At 37.1% G+C, this 20,996-nt stretch overlaps 1 protein-coding gene across 3 annotated transcripts in view; it reads right to left on the bottom strand.

Annotated features, from left to right (window-relative positions):
* Positions 1–2,288: 2,288 nt before the first annotated feature.
* ZFPM2 (zinc finger protein, FOG family member 2) overlaps positions 2,289–20,996 on the bottom strand; it is a 1,273,567-nt gene continuing 1,254,859 nt past the window's right edge. For all 3 annotated transcript variants that reach the window (XM_044065695.1, XM_044065696.1, XM_044065697.1), the window contains one exon: positions 2,289–5,756. In XM_044065695.1, the coding sequence (XP_043921630.1) occupies positions 3,259–5,756 (2,498 nt within the window). In that variant the 3' untranslated portion in view covers positions 2,289–3,258. The remainder of the gene's footprint in view (positions 5,757–20,996) is intronic.

The raw sequence follows: 20,996 nt of genomic DNA, 5'->3' as shown, positions 1-20,996 counted from the left end.
TTTACAGTAAACATGCTTCCTTGTTTTTCTCCTTAAGGTACTCATGTGTTACTGTTTTGGAAACAGACCTCTGTGGAATGTGCCTCTCAAATGAATGCTGTGAAAGCCTCACTGGCTATACTGTAGAAAATGTGACGATATTATGAATTATATCCTTTAATCCATCTTAGAAGCATTTTATCAGCTTTACCTCTGTGATACTTGAAATGGGTGGGCAGAATTCAGCTTGTTTATAAACTAAGGGCACATTAAGCTGACTTGCATAGCTTTGGTTCTATATCATGTGAATGGAAAGTTAAATGCTGCTGCCTTTTAACTCTATTTTTAGTTAATTACTAAAACAGCTACCTTAGGGATATCTTCAAAATGCTCTTCAAAGTGAGTCGTTTTTTATTTTTATTTTATTTCTTTAGATGATGAGACAAAAGTAAGTGGTAGAAGTCTTTGGGTTTCCAAAATAACACTACCACATTCTGGAAAATATATAGTAAAGGAGGTGCCCGACAAAGTAGGTCAGAGTAACATAGGAAGTTTAAGATCTGCAATTTGGGGAGATGAGTGACTGATACAAAATAAATCATTGAAACTTTCAGATGATGAAGGACATTCCTGAATGTGAATTCACCAGGGCACACCTTTAGGGACTGGTGTCCATTTTCAGCTCCATTCTGTTTACCATATTTTAGTAAGCTTCAATAACTATATCTTAACTAACCACAAAACTAAAATCAGGTTCTCATTCTGGTTAAGCGAAGAAAGAAAAGTTAGCCCCCATTCTTCTTACAATGACAAACAGAATGTGCTCAGGTTTTACTACTGAAGTGTTTCATTCTGGCACAGAGGGTTAAGGTTATGAGTTGCTAACAAGATTCATCCTGTTGTCATGGGTTTAATTCCCCTCAGTCTTCCACTTGTACATTGTGAGCAAGTCACTTTATCAGAGAATGCTCCAATATCAACCCAAAAAAGAAATATCTAGTGAGGTCAACTGTTTAATGAATGAAATAAAACTACATGAAATTATAAATGCTAGTCCAAATAGAAAGAGAGAGGCAAACAGAAGCAGTATAACATGCCTTTTTGATTTACCCATTCAGTTTTCTTCATCTTTAACACAGAATACATAAGTAAATTAAAAGTGTCTAGGTGCAGAAGCATATAGCAAGACAAAAATTATGTTAGCCCCAAGAAGATATGAATGTTCAAGGTGTTGCTCATGGGTGTTCCAAGAAAGAGGGCAGTAGATGATTTGCCCAAAATATTTATATCTTCTCAGATGATCAGGATTCTGACTTTTCCCAAATCCATGGTATAGAACCCATGAAATACGGGTAGGAATTCTCCTCAAATGTAGAATTAATTCTTGGTAAAAACAGATGAATTTTTAACTCAGTGTTGGGTCTCTAAAAAAGACACTGGCAAAGACAAATGTAGCACTGCCCAAAGAATCATTTCCAGAAATTAATACATAAAAAGAAACTGCAGCCTGTAAACAACACTAATTGTACAGCATATTTTACCTAAACTAAAGTTTCCTTTTGTCCTTTTGAAAGAATTTATTTATGCAAAAGTCTGTCAATGTCCTTCTCAGGGGTAATTCACTTCCCTTGGAAATTTCCTCTCATTTGATTTTCCTTCATGGTAGATGCCTGTTCAATTACTGACACTCACTTCTGTTCAATGAACATTTGGGCCTAGCTTTAATGCATGCCTGTATGCAACTCAACAGGTTAAGGTTCATAGATACTTGGATACAATGAGCTGAAGCCATGCTTTGTAGTAGGGTAAATTGTATATCTAAGTTATATAACATAAAAAAGTGACACAAACAGAAGTATTGGTGGAAATATGATGATTGCAAGGATATCAGTGGCATCAATTATATAAAAGGAAAACATGGCAGCTACGAGCAATGATAATTTGCTCATTCTGGTCCACAGAATAGCAAGAAAAAATGAAGATAACATGGAAAACCAATGTTAATGATATGTGATTATCTAAAGTTTCATGAGTGCTGGAATTACTAACAAACATTTCCTAGAACAGAAACAGACAAAATACAAATCATACATTCGATTTTCCCTGCAAAAAGTTACTAGAAATAATAAGTATTGATGCCGCCCAAGTAAACAAATTCTATTTTTTACATTAGACATGTTTTCTTCATCCCATATATGAACTATAGTCTAAATTTATTGGGAAATTAAATTATCTTAATGCAGATGTATATGCACTCAAATCTTAGAGACTCTGTAATGATGTAAAAAATAAAAAATCACAGTCAAACATTTCTACAATCCGGAACATTTTATTCCACCCATATACATGCATAGTAACAACATTTGTTGAGAAATAATTTCTATCAGAAGTAGAACTTTATTTGTTTGATCACTGACAGCAGTATTGCTACTCCTTTTATCTATACAGCTTGTCTATCACTTAGTTTACACCTGCAGCATTATTGTGTTTAAGGTTATAACTCATATGAGATGCAATTAATTAACTTGCTTCTCCAAAGTAAACACTGCCTCCAGTAATTGTGTTCTTTCCTTACAAAGTATTGCATTTGACAGCAAAGGTTTAAAAAGTGAGACAAAATTGCATCTGCAAAAGAAAGTACAAGTACTATACAAGAAAAAAATTCTCTGTCATTGTAACATACATGTCTGAGTTTAAGAAAGTGAACAGGAACAAACGGCTACTTACAAATGCAAAGCCGAATGATTTTTTCATATGCGCCAAAATATAAAATGCAAGTTAAGCCTGATTGTTCAAATATTTGCATTTAAGGCAAATTTAACAGCATGTATATTTGAAACATTTTGCAAGTTATATTTTAGCAGATATGTAAATCTGCAACAGCATTTAATAAAAAATTGGAATACACAAGTGCTTTTTGAAGCTATTTAGCCTAAAATGATTTTTTTCTGTTTGTGACTTTTTTTTACATTACTATACAGTGCAAACCATATTTTCTACACAATAATTATACAATAACATTACAAATGTACTTAATATAAAGTTTTTTAAATAAAATAATGTAACCACAGCAATGAATTCTGCTCATAAAATAAATAACCTTATGAAAATGGCACCAATAATATATACGTTTGTTACTAATGAACTGCATCATGTAAATTACAACCTAGTCTTTTAAATTAGTAAGAATGACACATCTCCTGATTGTCCACAACAATTTCAAGCAGCATGTCCACACCGCTTAGTAGGGAAAAACACTAAATATGCAGTTTAGGCATATCATTTAACATGTTCTGCAGCATGAGATGAGCAGTAAAACTTTTTATGTGTGATAAAGTTTGATAAGTTATTGAACTGGATGTCACACAGTCGGCAGTATTTACCACTGGACTGAGCCTGTGTGGCTCCATTTACCACTTTTGTGATACTTGGAACCAGCTCCTCTACTGCAGACATGGGTGGAGATACATTTTCATTACTAGGTAAGGGATTCTCAGATGCCCAAGATGGAGATGTATGTCCTTCATCTTGTTGGGGACCCTGGGATATGTTTTCTTGTTGTGCACTTCCTGTAACAGGTCGATCCTCTGGTTTTAGTCCATTAACTATTACCATTCCTCTGTTTTTAGGAAGTAATGGCAGAGAATCTTTTTTCTGATGTGAACACCCGTTCGAAGCTGTTTGACCTATAGGAGATTCACGATCCCCATTTATACTTTGTTCTATGTCATTTACTTCATTATGCATGGCTGATGAACCAGAAATGTAATCAGTTGGCTTTATTCCATGGAAAGGTGATAGCTGTTCTGCACCTTTAAATTTCTTTACTGTTCCTGGATAAATACATTGAGGAAGGAATGCATTTTTGCTTTCTTCCTTTGAAGGAATGAGCTGAGAAGTATCAGTGAAGGCTTTAAGACCTGGAAGTGTTGTTAAATGTGATGAAAATAAGCTCCCATTTGGAGGAGAAAGCTTAGAATTCCCATTTTTCTCACACTTGAAAAGTTGCCTCTCATAGCTGCCTTCTGGACTGCTTTGCTCACTTTCTGGACTCTGAAATGTTTTTTTGTCTAGCTGTGCTATATCAAGGCATTGGTGTGCTGTAACAGGACAGAAGTTTTGCTTGTGTGCAAGGTAGTTCTCAACTTTGTTAAAACCTATTTTGCATACAGTACATTCATGATAGTCTAAAAATCTTTTGGGGGAAGTAGTTGCTCTTTCTGATTGTGGGCATTTCTTGCTAAGGTCTATTGGTGCATCCATCTCCATGCTAGACACTGCAGACTGTGCAGAATCACACTTTGACAAGGACATAGTTTTACTTAGCGCAAGTGATGCTTCCAAATGCTTTGATATTGTCCCTGGAAAAACATCACACCTTTGATGGTAACAGTCATTAAATGACTCTGTGGATTCTTGAGATGAAGTGCATGGGTTGGCCAGATTTGCTACACGAAGAAATCCCTGCTGAGCTAATTGTGCCCTTTGCTCTTGCTCTGGTAGGCACATCTCATACATCTTTCGGCGCTTACGTGTACGCATAGTTCTCTGCACAGCAGGCACTTTATTTGTAGCAGCACGCTTTAAAGGAGGGTCATGTCGAGTAGCACAGTAGTATTGCTTGTGCACCATATATGTTTCATGCCTGCTGAAATTTATGTTACAGGCTTCACATGTGGTTTTATTGGGGTCATTGTCTAGTTCAGGAAGAGGAGTAGTGGGGCTCTTCACTTCTAGAGGTTTCCCATTAATTTTATCTTCACTGATAGATGCAGGTGATCCCTTCTTAGTTTGCACAGAAAGCTCCTTTTCATGACCTTTGCTATTTGACCCCACAATGTCTAAAACAGCATTGCAATTCAGTCCAGGCGATGGAAGAAGCTGATTCTCAGAATCAGATGCATGAGGGACAGTATTCAGGATACTAACTGAACTGCTGTTGTGATTTGGGCTTACTGATTCAGCCATTTTATCTGGAACATTTGCGAAATCTGGTGACTTTGATAGTTGCTGCCAGCGACTACTGCAGTAGTGTTTCTTGTGCACTAAGTAGTTATCCAGGTTACCGAATGTTATATTGCACTCAAAGCAAGTTGCTCCTTTTGGCATCAGAGGGTTATAGATTACAGGTGGATAGTTGCTGCTGCCATGTCTCAGCCTGCGGTGAACCAGCTCTGACATCTTTGCGAGGATTTCAGATGCCTGAGGTACCATTGCAATATCTTGTGGAAATGCAAACTGAGAAAGAAAAGGCCCTACTGGAAATGTAGGCCCAATGCCTGGCTGAACTGGAGAAGAAGCAAGTCTTGGACTTGAAGGTTCAGACTTTATTTTAGTATAAGAAAAACTTTGCTTGTTTGTCACAGATGACATGTCTAGTCTCTGGTTAAGGACAGAAGGTTGTACTTTCTTCTCAGTCTTGTCACCTTCACCATCTGAGCTACCTTCCTTGTTTTGATTGCACTTACTGTTCTGATGTATATCACTCCTGTTTACCACATCTGCTGCCACCTGCTGTACAGTTTCTTCACTGCAGCTTTGTGAGTGCTCATTTTCACTTTCTTGCTGACGCTTACCACAACGTGAATGCAGTTCTTCATGCTGCTGGAGTTCTTTCTGGTTTGCACTAGTAAAATTGCACTGGGTACATTTAAAAGCAGTTTGAGTCAAGTGTGAAAAAAGGTGCTGTTGAAAATTAAAAATGGACTCCGCTGTGTAGTTGCAAACTGTACATTTTAAACTAGTACCAGGTGACAAGAATTCTTCCATTTTGATTCCTAAGAGAGAGAAATAAGCAAGTATTAGTGTCACATTTCACTAAGAGGAGGTTCTTTTACATGTATATGGCATCACCTGCATATAAACAAGAGGCTTCAAGGTTGTTTATAAAGTTGTGATTGCTATACATTAACACGGTAAATAGGACCGTATTATACTGTTATTACAGCTTTATAGAAATAAAAGTAACAACTAAATGGGTATAACTAACTGTTAGCCACATAATTGTTTAAAGATCAAAGAATCTAACTATATGAGAACTACTTTCTGTTGATCTGGTGGTTCTTTTGCAATGTCTATGGTTTTAGTAAAACTAGTTAATGAATATGAAAATATATAAAAAAAATGTAAGCACTGATTTTCACCAGAGATGGCAAAGTTAAGATGGAATTTTTGGCTGACGGACTGTTCTGGGTACTATAGCGAGTAACCATTTAAGAAGTATAACAAAGAGTCCACTTCAGTTCTTTGGAGAGTGACATAAAATGAATTGGAAAAGAGCATACTGTTGTTAAAACAAACACCACAGAGCTAAGCACAAATCCTTAAGGTTGAACAAGAATTTCACATACAAATACATACAACCAAACACACAAAGATATACAGAGACACAAAGTCATAAAATATCAGGATCTGCAGGCAAAATGAGAACAATGTGGAAGAAAGATACCCAGACTGTTCCAATAGTAGTAGGAGCAATGGGTCTTATTAAAAAGAATCAACAATCGTATTTAGGTATGTTACCAATACATGTAACCCCATACAAAATGTCATCACTGGGCACACTGTGGGTGCTACAAAGAGTACTTTTGGCTGACATCAAAGACTGAAACAATACTAATTTCATTAACTTTAATTGTACTTTGACTTAGGAATGCGGTCCATTCCTGCCATGGTATTAGAAATGCAAAAGACTTGGAGAAACTAAAAAAGTGAAAAGACATACTCACATAGCTAATTAGCATATCAGGGCTAAGCTAAAAAAGAAAGACAATGGTAGGAAAAACCCTACCAAAAATACCAACAATGGAATTCCCTGTCCTTTTATTGCAACCATAAATGTCATGCCGCTACACACAGTGATACTGCCAGGCTTCCACCAATAGGACCTTAAACAGTACTAGATCGCCTCACTACAATAATATGGTAATGATGCCAGTTGTGCTAGCATGCCTAACTGAGACATTTTGATGAGTTGAGTTGAGTCTAGCAGTTGGCATGGAGGAGCTACTTCCAGCAGTCTAGGGTTTGATTCTCAAATCATCCATTTGTCTACAGAGTGGTTCCAAGCAAGATGATTAACCAGAGAGTACCTTGGGAAAAATGAGCTATAGTCCACCAAACCTTTCAACTGTCTAGAATCTGGCAGAATGTCTAGAGTTTTAACTCACAGTTTTGGTCTTTTCTTTGTAAAAAGTATGGTTTTCTGCTTAGTAATTGAGGACTGAATTAATTAAATAATGACATATCTGAGTTTCGCACTTCATATCTTTCAGAAAATGTATCCAAATGCAAAACTGATTATATCAAACTTCTAAATTTATAAGAACAATATGTAAAATCATCTCTAGTTTTGAGCTTTTGTCTTCCTCCATTATTTTTGGCTTTGCACAGAATTTTTGTACTTAGGAGTTGAAAAGCATGGGAACCACAGTAGTGCACCTAAGATAAGATAAGTAGTGTACCCCACTGCAGTCCTAACAACTAAATATAAACATATAAGTGTGAGTATTAGCAAATAGGAAAACAGTTTAGTAGACCATAATATTATCTTACTAAGAAGATATACATAGCAATATTGTAAGATATTTAAATCATATTAAGCTGCTGTTACTGGCTGTGCTGTGTAGACCTTTCATGCTACTCAGGTTCTTCACATCTGGAACACCAGACTGCCATTCAAAAACTGGAAAATCATTTGAATGCCAGAGCATATTGATGCCTATGAATCATTGTGATTAAGGTCAACCTGCTAAATGCTGTGCATAAGGTGCTTGGAAGCATCAATCAGTCCACTTTGTTTAAGAATACAAGGGTCTAGTCCTACAGTTTTGGGAAAAGTATTCCTACAGCACCTTAACAACAGCTCTCACTGATTGTTTTCATTGTCAAGGCCAACTAGAGTGTTTATAAATAATTTCCATTAATTCAGACATTAACTTTACAATATTTCTAGTAGAAAGCTACCCAACTACATATCATTGCTTCCTAAAGAGTATAGTCATCAAAAAAGCAGAGTTGCTCTATGTCCCATAAGAGTATCCTCCTTTTTACAGCAGACTTCCCTATAATCCTAAAACAAGTATACTCACCACTGTTTTCAAAGTCTAATTTATCAATTCCTGGTAAAGGTGGGTCATGGATAAAACTAAGGCAGAAACGTGGCATCGACAAGCTGACATGAAATAATCAATGTGGGATATACACAGATGGAGTTAATAAGGCACATTTGCAAAGTATTATGAAAAATATAACATTTTCCATGTTTATATTAATATTGCAAAAACAGAGTGTGGTGCTGTCATGCTGGGGCTGGTGCATTTCAAGCAGTGGGTGTTAGTAAAAAATTACATTAAAACATGGTGGATAACATGACAGTATTTTGATATATAAATTCGTTTTTGGTAAATCAGTTATGACTATTAGCTATATTTTCATAATCAAATTAATTTCATAAAAGTTATATCACCTAAAGGAGAACAAAACAATAAGGCACACAATGTTGCCCCTAATACTTGCCACTTACCACAAATTTATATACACTTGACAATCTCAGAAAACAGCACCGTGTTATGCCCTTTGTCATACATTACTGGAAAGCTCTTGAGCAAGTGAACAATTTTGTCACTATCAGATATCTATCTTGTGCACTTTACAGTAATAAATAACGCTTTGATTACATTACCAGTTTTGCAAAAAATACATTGTTTTATTACCATAAACCTACAGTATAAAATCAGGATCAACAGACAGATATTTGATACTAACACCTGAGTATAGACAGCTGTCTTCCAAAGAGCTATCATATTTTACATTTTTTGTAATTCACATAATTTATCAGATATTGTAAATTTAATGAAGCATGTTTTCATAGAGGATTTGGGAAAAAAGCTTTCAGGAAACAAATGGTTTCCTAGTTTAGAAGACCTCAGGAAGCAAATGTGTTAATTTGCCTATGGCTGTTCAGGAATGTATGAGTTAAATATGTAATAATCGTTAACGAGGTAACGTTGTCACCTCACAGCAAGAGGTTCTCCAGTTCGATTCTCGGCTGGGGTGCCTTCTGTATGGAGTTTGCATGTTCTCCCTGTGTTCGCGTGGGGTTCCCGGTACTCACTTTTCTCTCCCACATTCCAAAGACATGCATCTGGAGCATTTCTCCCCGGGCCTCCACTGAAAACAGGCTCTGTGGAACCTAGTCAGACATTCCCAATCAACAAATCATAAATAAATAAATAAAAATAAAAAAAAAATACCAACATATAATATATATATATATATATATATATATATATATATATATATATATATATATATATATATATAAGCATGAAGACATATGTATGCGCATATATATATATATATATATATATATATATATATATATATATATATATATATATATATATATATATATATATATATATATATATATATATATATATATATACACACACACACACACACACACACACATATATATATATATATATATATATATATATATATATATATATATACAAACACACACACACACACACACACACACACACACACATATATATATATATATATATATATATATATATATATGTATGTATGTGTGTGTGTGTGTGTGTGTGTGTGTGTGTGTGTGTGTGTGTGGGTCTACTTCTAAATTTCAAACTTTCAAAAGGTTTACTTTCTTATGGTTGAGCCCATACGATTGAAGTTTTGAAATGTCAAAATTTAAATGAAAAAAAAAGAAAAGCAAAAAAATTTTTTTTTACATTTTTGCAGGAGAGCAAACCCCCACTGCACCCCCAGACCCCCTCCTAATTAAATATACCAACTCCAAAATCTCATTATAGGTAGGAAAATGATAAATATACCATTCCGTGCTGTATGGAGATCTCCATTTAAACCGTTTGAAGTTTCAAAACTGTAACATGTTTACAAAAAGAGCAATCTTAACTGAGTGACAAAGAAAAATGAGGTATGTGCTGAAATGGAAATTTTCTGAAGAGAAAATAGACAGAAGAGAAAAAAATACCTCTTTGCTCCCTGTGTATTGATACAGTTACTACCACCCTTATTCTGATGTACTGGTAACATATTTCTTTCTTTTTTAATTAATATGTTTTATTTGGTAGACCAGTTTCATACAAAACTTGAAGCAACCATGACAAATCACCAGACTACAAAAAGCAAATAAGTAGCAATCATATTTATGTGGCTCTTTTACTTGTTTTTTTAATAAATTATATTCTTTGCAATATAAACTGCAGCAGGAATCTAAAAGTAATCTGTGTCATTCCGCATCCAATTTTTTTTGCTGCTTTTTATTTTTCATTTGTGCATTGGTCTAACAGGATTTGTACAGCCCCTCCTGTCCAGAATGATTGATAGAGTGTTTCATCCAAATTTAGTAATATCTCCTAAAGTTGTGCAACCATGGAGGATTTCTTTTAAATTAAGCCCTTACAATCAGAGTGTCAAGAATATACCTTCCATTTTACAGTAGGATTGTCGAATTATTTTTCAGTAATTATTTGTTGCTGAACAGGCCTATTAATAGAGTGGGGCTTGACAGACCAGACTACAACTACTCTAACTACTTATCACACTGAATACTTGCTTAGCTGGCTGTGAGTCATTAGGGACACCAACCCTATCATTTGATGGAATATAACAACTGGAATCCTATTTTCATGATACCACTTTCCCAAATATATATTTCCTGGATTCATTTTACATTAGTCAGCTATACTGCACGATTATAGTTGTATGACCCCCCCCCCCCAACTGACCATGGAGGTGCTAGTTAAATAAAGGGAAAAAAGGGGAAAACTCCTGTACACTGAATGTGTGTATGGGAGGGTGGGGTGCTTCTTCCTCTTCAAAAATAGTATTTAAATTGATGACAATTTCAGTTTTGGCAATTTCTTCAATGAGCTTGCATCAGCCAATTTGATATTGGTAGGTTGCGCGCTGACCTCTGAGAATGGATCTGTGACTTTTCCTGTCTTAATATTCTTTCTTGGCCTAGTCATCTTTCCCTCACCAGTTCTCCTTCTATAAATCAACTAGAAAATCCCCAGTTGCACATATAACAGTGCTACTAAAGATGTCAAAATCCTATGTACTTTAAAATAACATCCTCCAATGATCTCACACAAGTCTGTATTCAAAATAAATATTCTAGTGTTTATGTATGCCCAATATTCCTGTAAGCAACCTAAACAGTATATTCCATAAAGAAATACACAATTAATAACAGAGGAGGTGGCTTACCTAGATTTGTATTTCTGTTTCCCCACTGACAAAATAAAAGCTGATTAATATTCCCTTCAGCTATACCATCCAAGCCTTACTTGTCCTAATAAAATCAAACCAGTAGGTTTAAAAAGAATGAAAAAAAAACTCTCAAGTTTGCTGCCATCTACAAAATATCACAGAAAAAAAACAAAAAAAAAGTGTGGTTTCACTGTGTTTTAGGGATTCTTCAAAATTAACATTGTATTTAATACATATTTACTCAACACAACCCAACACAGACTTGCTTTCTTACTTTGAAAAAGGTATTTTTTCCATATGTGAAATCACTTTTGGGTGGAAAATGTAAACTGTCGACCTTCTTCATGAGCCAAGGAGTTAAGAAGGCATGATAACAATTTTTTATAAGCATACAGAAACTCAAGTGTTGTGGGATAGGAGAGTGAATGATACATACATCAGTTTTTAGCCATTGTACTACTGATATCTCTGAGTAGCTTCACAGAAGTCATTTACTTACATCACCTCATTAGTGTCATATAAATCACTTTTCATGTTCTAATCCTATTTTTTCATGCTTGGATATATGGAAAAGCTTTCTGTTATCCTGCACATGAGATAAGGTACTAAATGAAATATATTACATGTTGTATAAGTTATTTAAAAGAAGACTACCCATATACGTGTTGGGCATTCTGAGATGAACATGTGAAAACTTGGGATTAAAAAAACATTCCAGATTTGCAAGAAGTACTTATCTTTAACACATTTAATATGTATGTGTGTGACAACTGCCATTAGTTTAGAGCTGTAGCACAAAGCGGATGTTTCTGCAGGATCTGAATATTTAAACTGCCTTCATTTATGACATTGATTCAGAGGATATTTTCAAGCAGGTATGAAGCTTGCTCAGGCATTTTGAGAACTATTTCTAGGTAAAAAGACACTATGTAAAATTGTGAAAAAAGACAGTAAAATAAATCAGTAACTCATTTGTATTTGGTAAAGGAAGAATGTCCGGGGCCCACTACGGATTTAAGTAACGTGCTAGGGTCAGCTCTTTTTTAAATCAGCTTTTTCAGACCCAGGTTACTGACCTCAGATTCTAAGTAGGAAACACAAACTGTTTATGATGTTTGTTTATGCTTAGCTACATGTGAAACCTGAATAAGACCACCAAACTCAGATTTTATGTAATGTTCTATTAACTCCTCTGTGTGCCTAACATAAATTACAGAAAGCTGGAAGTAAAATACACTTCCACTTGTTTGGAAGACTGCTCGTAACCTGACTAGGAGAACTGGACTAGCCATACTGGCATTATGGTTGACCATATAGGATATATCTCAAACCCTAGCATGAGAAATATAAGTAAAATATATGACCCCCCCCCCCGAATCACTTCCTTCAGAAAAATTAGATATTAATCAAACATGATATGCAACAGAGTGGACACTATTGGGGAAATAAAGTGCTAGCCACTGTGGTGTTGGGCCTGCCCACCCTGGAAGGTCAATTATTTCCTATACAATGCATATTGAAATGGGCTGTCTGTTAAATTGATTTGCATTTGTTTTATTATTACTACTTACATGTTTTACTTTATATTCTTGACCTAAAATAGTGCCTCCACCAACTGTTTCATAGTTCATGGGTTCATAGGTAGGTACTAGGCTATCAGCCCAAGGGCCTAAGTAAGCCTAGTCAACAAGACTACCTGGCTTAGACCACCCAAGAAAGTTAATTTCCTGAGCCCCTGTCGAGTAGAGCCACAGAAGTGATCCCTGGGGTGTATTTTCTATTTCCCATCCACTCATCAAGATTTTTCTTGAAGAGTGCTAATGAGGAACTTTGCTTGACATAGATGGCTAGCTTGTTCCAGAGTATAGGAAGTCTCTGGGACAGGAATCTATCCCTCCAGCATGTCCTGTTTATTGTGGTGACAAGGTTCAGATCCCTAGTGCATGTAGCTGTGAAGGATTGGGATTTCTTAAGGTGTAGCATGTACAACAGCTCTGCTCTGGGTTTAACATAGCTTTATATGTTAGGCAGAGATCTCATAGGTTCATAGGTTCATAGGTTCATACTAGGCTATCTGCCCGAGGGCATTTACAAGCCTAGCCCATAGTTTTGTGGCTTACGCCACCCCTTTAGTATGGGGAACTATACCCATTATTTTGCTGTGCCTCTGTCGAGCAGTGACACTGAGATAATCCCTGGGGTATATCTGCGATCTCCCATCCATTGGTCAAGATTTTTCTTGAACAAGGCCAGCGAGGTGCTCTGCCTCACATATACTGGGATTTTGTTCCACAGCATAGGGAGTCTTTGGGTGATGAATCTATCCCTCCAGCCCATCCTATTAATAGCCGTGTCAAGGTTTAAGTCTCCCGCCCTTGTGGCTCTGACGGATCTAGATTTTTTGAGGTGAAGCATATTCATCAAATCTGGGTTTGACATGGCCTTGTATGTCAGGCAAAGGTCACCTCTGAGCAAGCGGTAAGCAACTGAGTAGAGCTGGAGTTCTTTCAGTCGGGCAGCATAGGACAGATTTTTGAGACCCTTTATCCTTTTGGTGAGGAACTTTTGTGGCCTCTCCAGCTGCTGCAAGTGTCGGGTCAGATACATTCCGAATGGGGCATTGTACTCAATCATTGGTCTGATGAGTGATGAGTATAGGGAGACTATGACCTCCCTTGATCTAGATGTGAATCCCTTCATGATAAGGTGGGCAATGTAGAAGGTCTTCCTAACTACTTTAGCTACATGGGTGTCGAATGACAGGCTACTGTCAACCTGGGTCCCCAGGTCCCTGATAACTTCTTCTGTGCTCAGTGGATTGCCACCTATATGGTAGCTAGGGGTAACCTTGTTTTTCCCGAAGGGTATGACTATGTGCCTTGGAGTGCCTTGGAGTAGTCAATACGCTACAGAGTAAAGCTGGAGTTTTTTGAGATGGTCAGTGCAGGGCATCTGTTTGAGGCCAGTAATCCTCTTAGTGAGTGTGGCCTTTCCAGCAACTGCAGATGTCTTGTGAGGTACATTCCAAAAAGGGCATTGTACTCTATAATGGATCAAATGTGGGCCGAGTAGATGGGAACAATGACCTCTTTTTTCCTGGATGAGAACCCTTTTGTGATGAGGTGTGCCACACAAAAAAATTTCCTGACTACTGTGGTGATGTGATCATCAAAGGAGAGACTACTGTCCAACTAGGTCCCAAGGTCTCTTATCACACATTCGGCATTAAGTAGACTGACATTTATGTGATAGTTTATGGGTACAGAGTTTTTACCAAAGGGGATGACAATGCACTTTTTGGCATTGAGCTTGAGGCCATGCCTCTGACACCAGGCATCTGTCTCAATGAGGCCCTTCTGTAGGATGTCCACATCATTTGGGGACTCAGCTATGGCTCCTAGTTTACAGTCATCTGCGAACTTTGTTAGCCAGGGGCCTTCTGTGTTAGCCTGTACTTCAGAGAAGTAGATATCAAACAGGAGAAGTCCCAGGACTGAACCCTATGGTACTCCACTTGTCATTGGTTTGAAGTCAGATTTTGAGTCTGCAACTTTTATAGTATGGGTTCTGTCAATGAACCAGTTGGGAACCCATCTTGTGATGTAGGGATTTATACCTAGTTTAGTGAGTTTAGCTATAATTCTAGAATGGGGGATAGTGTCGAAAGTCTTGGCGAGGTCAAGATAGGCTGTGTGAACCACCTTACCCTCATCTACGGCTTTGGTGACTGCCTCAAAGAAGTCGATCAGGTTCAGAAGGTATGATCTGCCTTTCCCAAATCTGAAGTGGGTGGGGTCCAGAGTTTGTAGGTTACCAATGTCTTTGTTTATGAGTTCCATGATGATACATTCCACACACACACACACACACACACACACACACACACACACACACACACACACACACACACACACACACACACACACACACACGCACACACACACACACACACACACACACACTCACACATGCACATGCCTCCTATTAATGCAGTTGACTGCATTATTTTTGTTTTGTTTTATTTCCCCTTGTTCACTAAACATGGCTGTTTAAGTGCTGTGGATAGGAAGGAGGAAGTAAAATGGCATTTCATCTCCTTGTAAATGCTGCTGTAGTTACTTTTGTTGCTTTCCTTTATTTTTATTTATATTTACTTGTTTGCTTCTTTAGATGATGCTCACTAAATACTAATGTTTTGTGAAGGCAAAACAAGATGGCGTCTGTTTTTTTTCTACTTATGCCTCGTGGTAGCTTAATATGCTGATGTGAAGTCACAGTTCCTGTACATGAAATCCCTGTTGTGGAATGTGTAATCTCCAGCAGGGTATCATATTCATGCTCTGACCACATTCCACTAGAAATTAAATCTGCAAAGGTACAAGCTGGCCTCTTCCTCTCTCTGTCTTTTTATGTCTTTCTCTCTGTTTTGCAGTGCCACCTTGTCAGCCTTAAATGAATTCTGTAATATATTCCAATAAGAGAGATAATATGAGTTTGAAATCTTTTGCATAATAACAAACTACAGTAGTTGTGAGCAGTTATGACACAGACCTCAGGCTATTGTTGATCAGGTGTGATACATGCTCGGGCATTTTGCGGATTATTTCTTGTTCAAAAACACGAGGAAAGCAGGGAAACTAGCATCAGAATAAGGATTTCACATGTGTAATACATTCATCACAAAATTCCATAAGGAATGACATGGAAGACAATCCTTTGACTGAGCTCACATATCTTTTCTATTCAGACTTCTTGGAAAACTTCACTTTCCCAAAAATATTATTCAAGCTATCAAAGTATTATATAACTTAGCTTCCACTTACATTGCGTTTAGCAATAACATTTCTGATTGGATTCAAATATCCAGACACAAATTTCTCAAGTAACTGAACTGTATTTTTAAAGTAAGTAAGCATTTACTTGCACAGGGAGCTGAAATGGTCACATGCCTATGAAGTGTCATCTCATAGTCATGCACCAGCAATTTATGCTGCTTCATAATGCCCACTTGTCTTTCCATAGATTGCCTGTTATGGATAAAACTGATGTTGCCTGTATATACTGCTTGTAGTGGTAACTTCATATCTGTGTTTTGCATGTTTGGGCAATAGAATTTTTTTCATAGGTTCATAGGTGTACACTAGGCTAAAAACTGCTGAGGCCTTTACAAGCCTAGCCATGCATCCTAAATGTATCCAGAAAATGTTTTGAGCCTTAGAGGTAATTTTAAGGGATATATGCAAGCTATGGTATGAATTACCAAAACTAAAAGCAAAATCAAACCAAGAATGAAAATCACTTCGCACCACAGGACCCGGAAGCACGTAAACAAAGGCTTTCAAAATAAGCAGATGAAGAAATCAAACAGCTGCTAGGTCTCCAAAAAGATCCTTTAATGTAACCAGGCAAAGTAAAAATCCACAATATCTTCCAAGCGCTTTCACTCGACCACATGCGAGCTTTCTCAAGGCAAACAACATTGCTGGAAGTTCATTCACATTAAATAATTCCAGAATCATCACATGACTTCCTGTGAACCTTTCCCAACAGGAAAATCACCATATAAGGAAATTCTAAAATACATTCTTATTATCATTAAAAATAATTCATTTTCTAAAAATAACTCATTTTCTAAAAGTGTCTTGGCGACTGAATAGCATAATGAACTTAAAATTGAATACAAACTATTAAAATGTGTCATAAAACAATTCTATAAAATGTTTTTATAGTTTTATAATACAAATAAGTACAGTAACCCCTTTTAACCATCGGGGGTGAAATCAAAACTCCAATTTAAAACCTAGAGTTACTAACTGGCATTGTAAAACATTTCTTATCTGAGTTGCCAATGTATAACATTCCATATAAGATATTATAAAATCTTATGGATTCAAAAGTGAATAAAACAATAGATGTCATGTTCTGCTAAACTGTGTTATAGACGAGCTTGTCTCAATTTCAAAACACTACTGATGTTGAGGGTGTCAATCAGACCTGGGTATCTAGTAGCGTCTAACCGGAGCTGCCAAAATAGCTCACGGTATTCTAATTTTGACTCCCAACTACCCCCTCTATCTATCTTGGTTGCTGTGTTACGTGCCATGCTTTTTACATTGGGAAAACTGAAAGGGTGTTTAGGAGAAGGGTTTACGAACACTTCAATGGCATCAATGTAAGGAAGGAAAGTAATGCCTTTTATAAACACTCCTTGACGTATAAGGACATGGACATAAAGTTTATGGTGTTGGAACAGGTACAACCGGATATAAGAGGGGGTAGTTGGGAGTCAAAATTAGAATACCGTGAGCTATTTTGGCAGCTCCGGTTAGACGCTACTAGATACCCAGGTCTGAATTGGCAACTCAGATAAGAAATGTTTTATAATGCCAGTTAGTAACTCTAGGTTTTAAATTGGAGTTTTGATTTCACCCCCGATGGTTAAAAGGGGTTACTGCACTTATTTGTATTATAAAACTATAAAAACATTTTATAGAATTGTTTTATGACACATTTTAATTGTTTGTATTCAATTTTAAGTTCATTATGCTATTCAGTCGCCAAGACATTTTCAGAAAATGAATTATTTTTAGAAAATGAATTATTTTTAATGATAATAAGAATGTATTTTAGAATTTCCTTATATGGTGATTTTCCTGTTGGGAAAGGTTCACAGGAAGTCATGTGATGATTCTGGAAGTATTTAATGTGAATGAACTTCCAGCAATGTTGTTTGCCTTGAGAAAGCTCGCATGTGGTCGAGTGAAAGCGCTTGGAAGATATTGTGGATTTTTACTTTGCCTGGTTACATTAAAGGATCTTTTTGGAGACCTAGCAGCTGTTTGATTTCTTCATCTGCTTATTTTGAAAGCCTTTGTTTATGTGCTTCTGGGTCCTATGGTATGAATTATAGACTGCCTCTGTCCATTAGAGACATAGGTTTTAGACCTGAGGTGAATTTCTGATTTCCCATCCACTAGTCCGACTGATGCTTGAATAGGGTTAGGGAAGATCTCTGCTTCACATGGATGTGAACCCTGTCCTAGAGGAGGGCAATTCTCTGAGACATATAACTGTCCCTCGAACATGTCCTATTTAGGTTGCAAGCAAAGGTTCTAGTCCCTAGATCAAATACCTCTGTTACTTGTTTTTTTTTTTTCCAGATATACAAAGGGTCCACCAGAGCAGGAATCAAGGATGCTATGTATGCCAGGCACAGACTTGCCTCTCAACAGTTTTTAGAAAACTGGAATAGAGATAGTGCTTTAAGGTGATCTGTATTGCACATGTTGTTTACACCCTGTATTCTTTTTGTGAGACTTTAAGGTGATCTGTATTGCGCATGTTGTTTACACCCTGTATTCTTTTTGTGAGGCTTTAAGGTGATCTGTATTGCACATGTTGTTTATACCCTGTATTCTTTTTGTGACACTTTAAGGTGATCTGTATTGCACATGTTGTTTACACCCTGTATTCTTTTTGTGAAGCTTTAAGGTGATCTGTATTGCACATGTTTTTTGCACCCTGTATTCTTTTTGTGAGGCTTTAAGGTGATCTGTGTTGCACATGTTGTTTACACCCTGTATTCTTTTTGTGAGGCTTTAAGGTGATCTGTATTGCACGTGTTGTTTACACCCTGTATTCTTTTTGTGAGGCTTTAAGGTGATCTGTATTGCACGTGTTGTTTACACCCTGTATTCTTTTTGTGAGGCTTTAAGGTGATCTGTATTGCACGTGTTGTTTACACCCTGTATTCTTTTTGTGAGGCTATAAGGTGATCTGTATTGCACGTGTTGTTTACACCCTGTATTCTTTTTGTGAGGCTTTAAGGTGATCTGTATTGCACGTGTTGTTTACACCCTGTATTCTTTTTGTGAGGCTTTAAGGTGATCTGTATTGCACATGTTGTTTACACCCTGTATTCTTTTTGTGAGGCTTTAAGGTGATCTGTATTGCACATGTTGTTGACACCCTGTATTTGTTTTGTGAGGCTTTAAGGTGATCTGTATTGCACATGTTGTTTACACCCTGTATTCTTTTTGTGAGGCTTTAAGGTGATCTGTATTGCACGTGTTGTTTACACCCTGTATTCTTTTTGTGAGGCTTTAAGGTGATCTGTATTGCACGTGTTGTTTACACCCTGTATTCTTTTTGTGAGGCTTTAAGGTGATCTGTATTGCACATGTTGTTTACACCCTGTATTCTTTTTGTGAGGCTTTAAGGTGATCTGTATTGCACATATTGTTTACACACTGTATTCTTTTTGTGAGGCTTTAAGGTGATCTGTATTGCACATGTTGTTTACACCCTGTATTCTTTTTGTGAGGCTTTAAGGTGATCTGTATTGCATGTGTTGTTTACACCCTGTAATCTTTTTGTGAGGCTTTAAGGTGATCTGTATTGCACATGTTGTTTACACCCTGTATTCTTTTTGTGAGAAACCTCTTTGGATGTTCCAATTGCTGCATATCCATGGTTAGATTCACATCAAAGTTAATGTGCTCAATGATAAGTCTGATGAGGGCCTAATAGAGAGGCCTGATGACCTCCTTGTACCTAGCTACTGTGTTCTTCCTTAAAAGTTGTGCAATATAGAATAACTTCTTCTCTACCTTAGACACATATTAGTCGAAAGCCACATTACTACCCACATGCATCCCCAAATCCCTGATAACTGGGTCCTCTCTTATCAATGAGATAGTTTCCTAGGGTGGATGACCTCCCAGACATACAATTATGCATTTTGTGGCATTGATTTTTAAGCAATGGCCTTGGTACCAGTCATTTGTCTATGTTACTCCTTGCTGATGAATGTTAGCGTCTTGGGGGGGATTCTTTGACTGCTCCTAATTTGCAGCCATCTGCAAACTTGTTCAGCCAGAGGTCTTTGACATTAGCAAAGTAAATAACAAAAAGCAGTGTTCCTAGCACAGAGCACTGAGTTTTGAGGGGCTCCATTAATGACTTTCCTCTTTGTGGGGGTGCTCTCCTCTATCCTAGATTCCAGGCTTATATCTGAGATCCATGTAGCTATCCAGTATTAAACATATTGGTTAATGCCTAATTCCATGAGTTTGTTTACAGTGCAAGAGTGTGACAATGTATCAATTGTCTTAGCCAGGTCAATGTAGGCTGTATGAAAAATGCTGTCCTCATGTATTGCCTTGGTGACCTCTTCAAAGAAGTCCACTAGGTTGAGTGGGCATAATCTGCCTTTGATGAAGCCAGTCTGGGTTGGATCCAATGTCTGAAGGTTTCTCATGCCATTATTAGTCATATCCATGATGATCCTTTCCATGTCTTTGCATATGAGATTAGTCAGACTATTGGGTCTGTAGTTCCTTGAGTCTTTGATGGACCATGTTTTTGCAGAGGGACAACTGTTACAGTTCTCTATTCATGTGGCACAAAGCCTGTCTGGACACTATGGTTAAACAGTGACTACAGAGGTCAGACAGATCATGCTTCAAGCTATGTAGGTGAAATCCTGGGATGTTACCAGGGCTCATCAATGAAGTGTTCTTAGCCTAGGACAGTGCATTTAGGACCTGATCCTTAATGATAGATGGGGTGGTTATGTTTGATGGTATTACTTGGGGGTGGCTGGGCAGTGGGCAAAGGGGCTAAAACTGGAGCTGAATTTGTTGGCCAGCAGATTTGCAGCATCTTCTGGCTCATTGTAAGTGGCTCCATTATTAATTAGTTCTGCACACTGTTGTCTGCTACTTTTGAGGATTCAGACATAG

The sequence above is a fragment of the Protopterus annectens genome, chromosome 3.part0, assembly GCF_019279795.1.
Source record: "Protopterus annectens isolate FY-2018-M chromosome 3.part0, PAN1.0, whole genome shotgun sequence".
NCBI lineage: Eukaryota > Metazoa > Chordata > Ceratodontiformes > Protopteridae > Protopterus > Protopterus annectens.
Note: the sequence above shows the minus strand (reverse complement) of the source record. Positions and strands in the feature narration are given on the sequence as shown.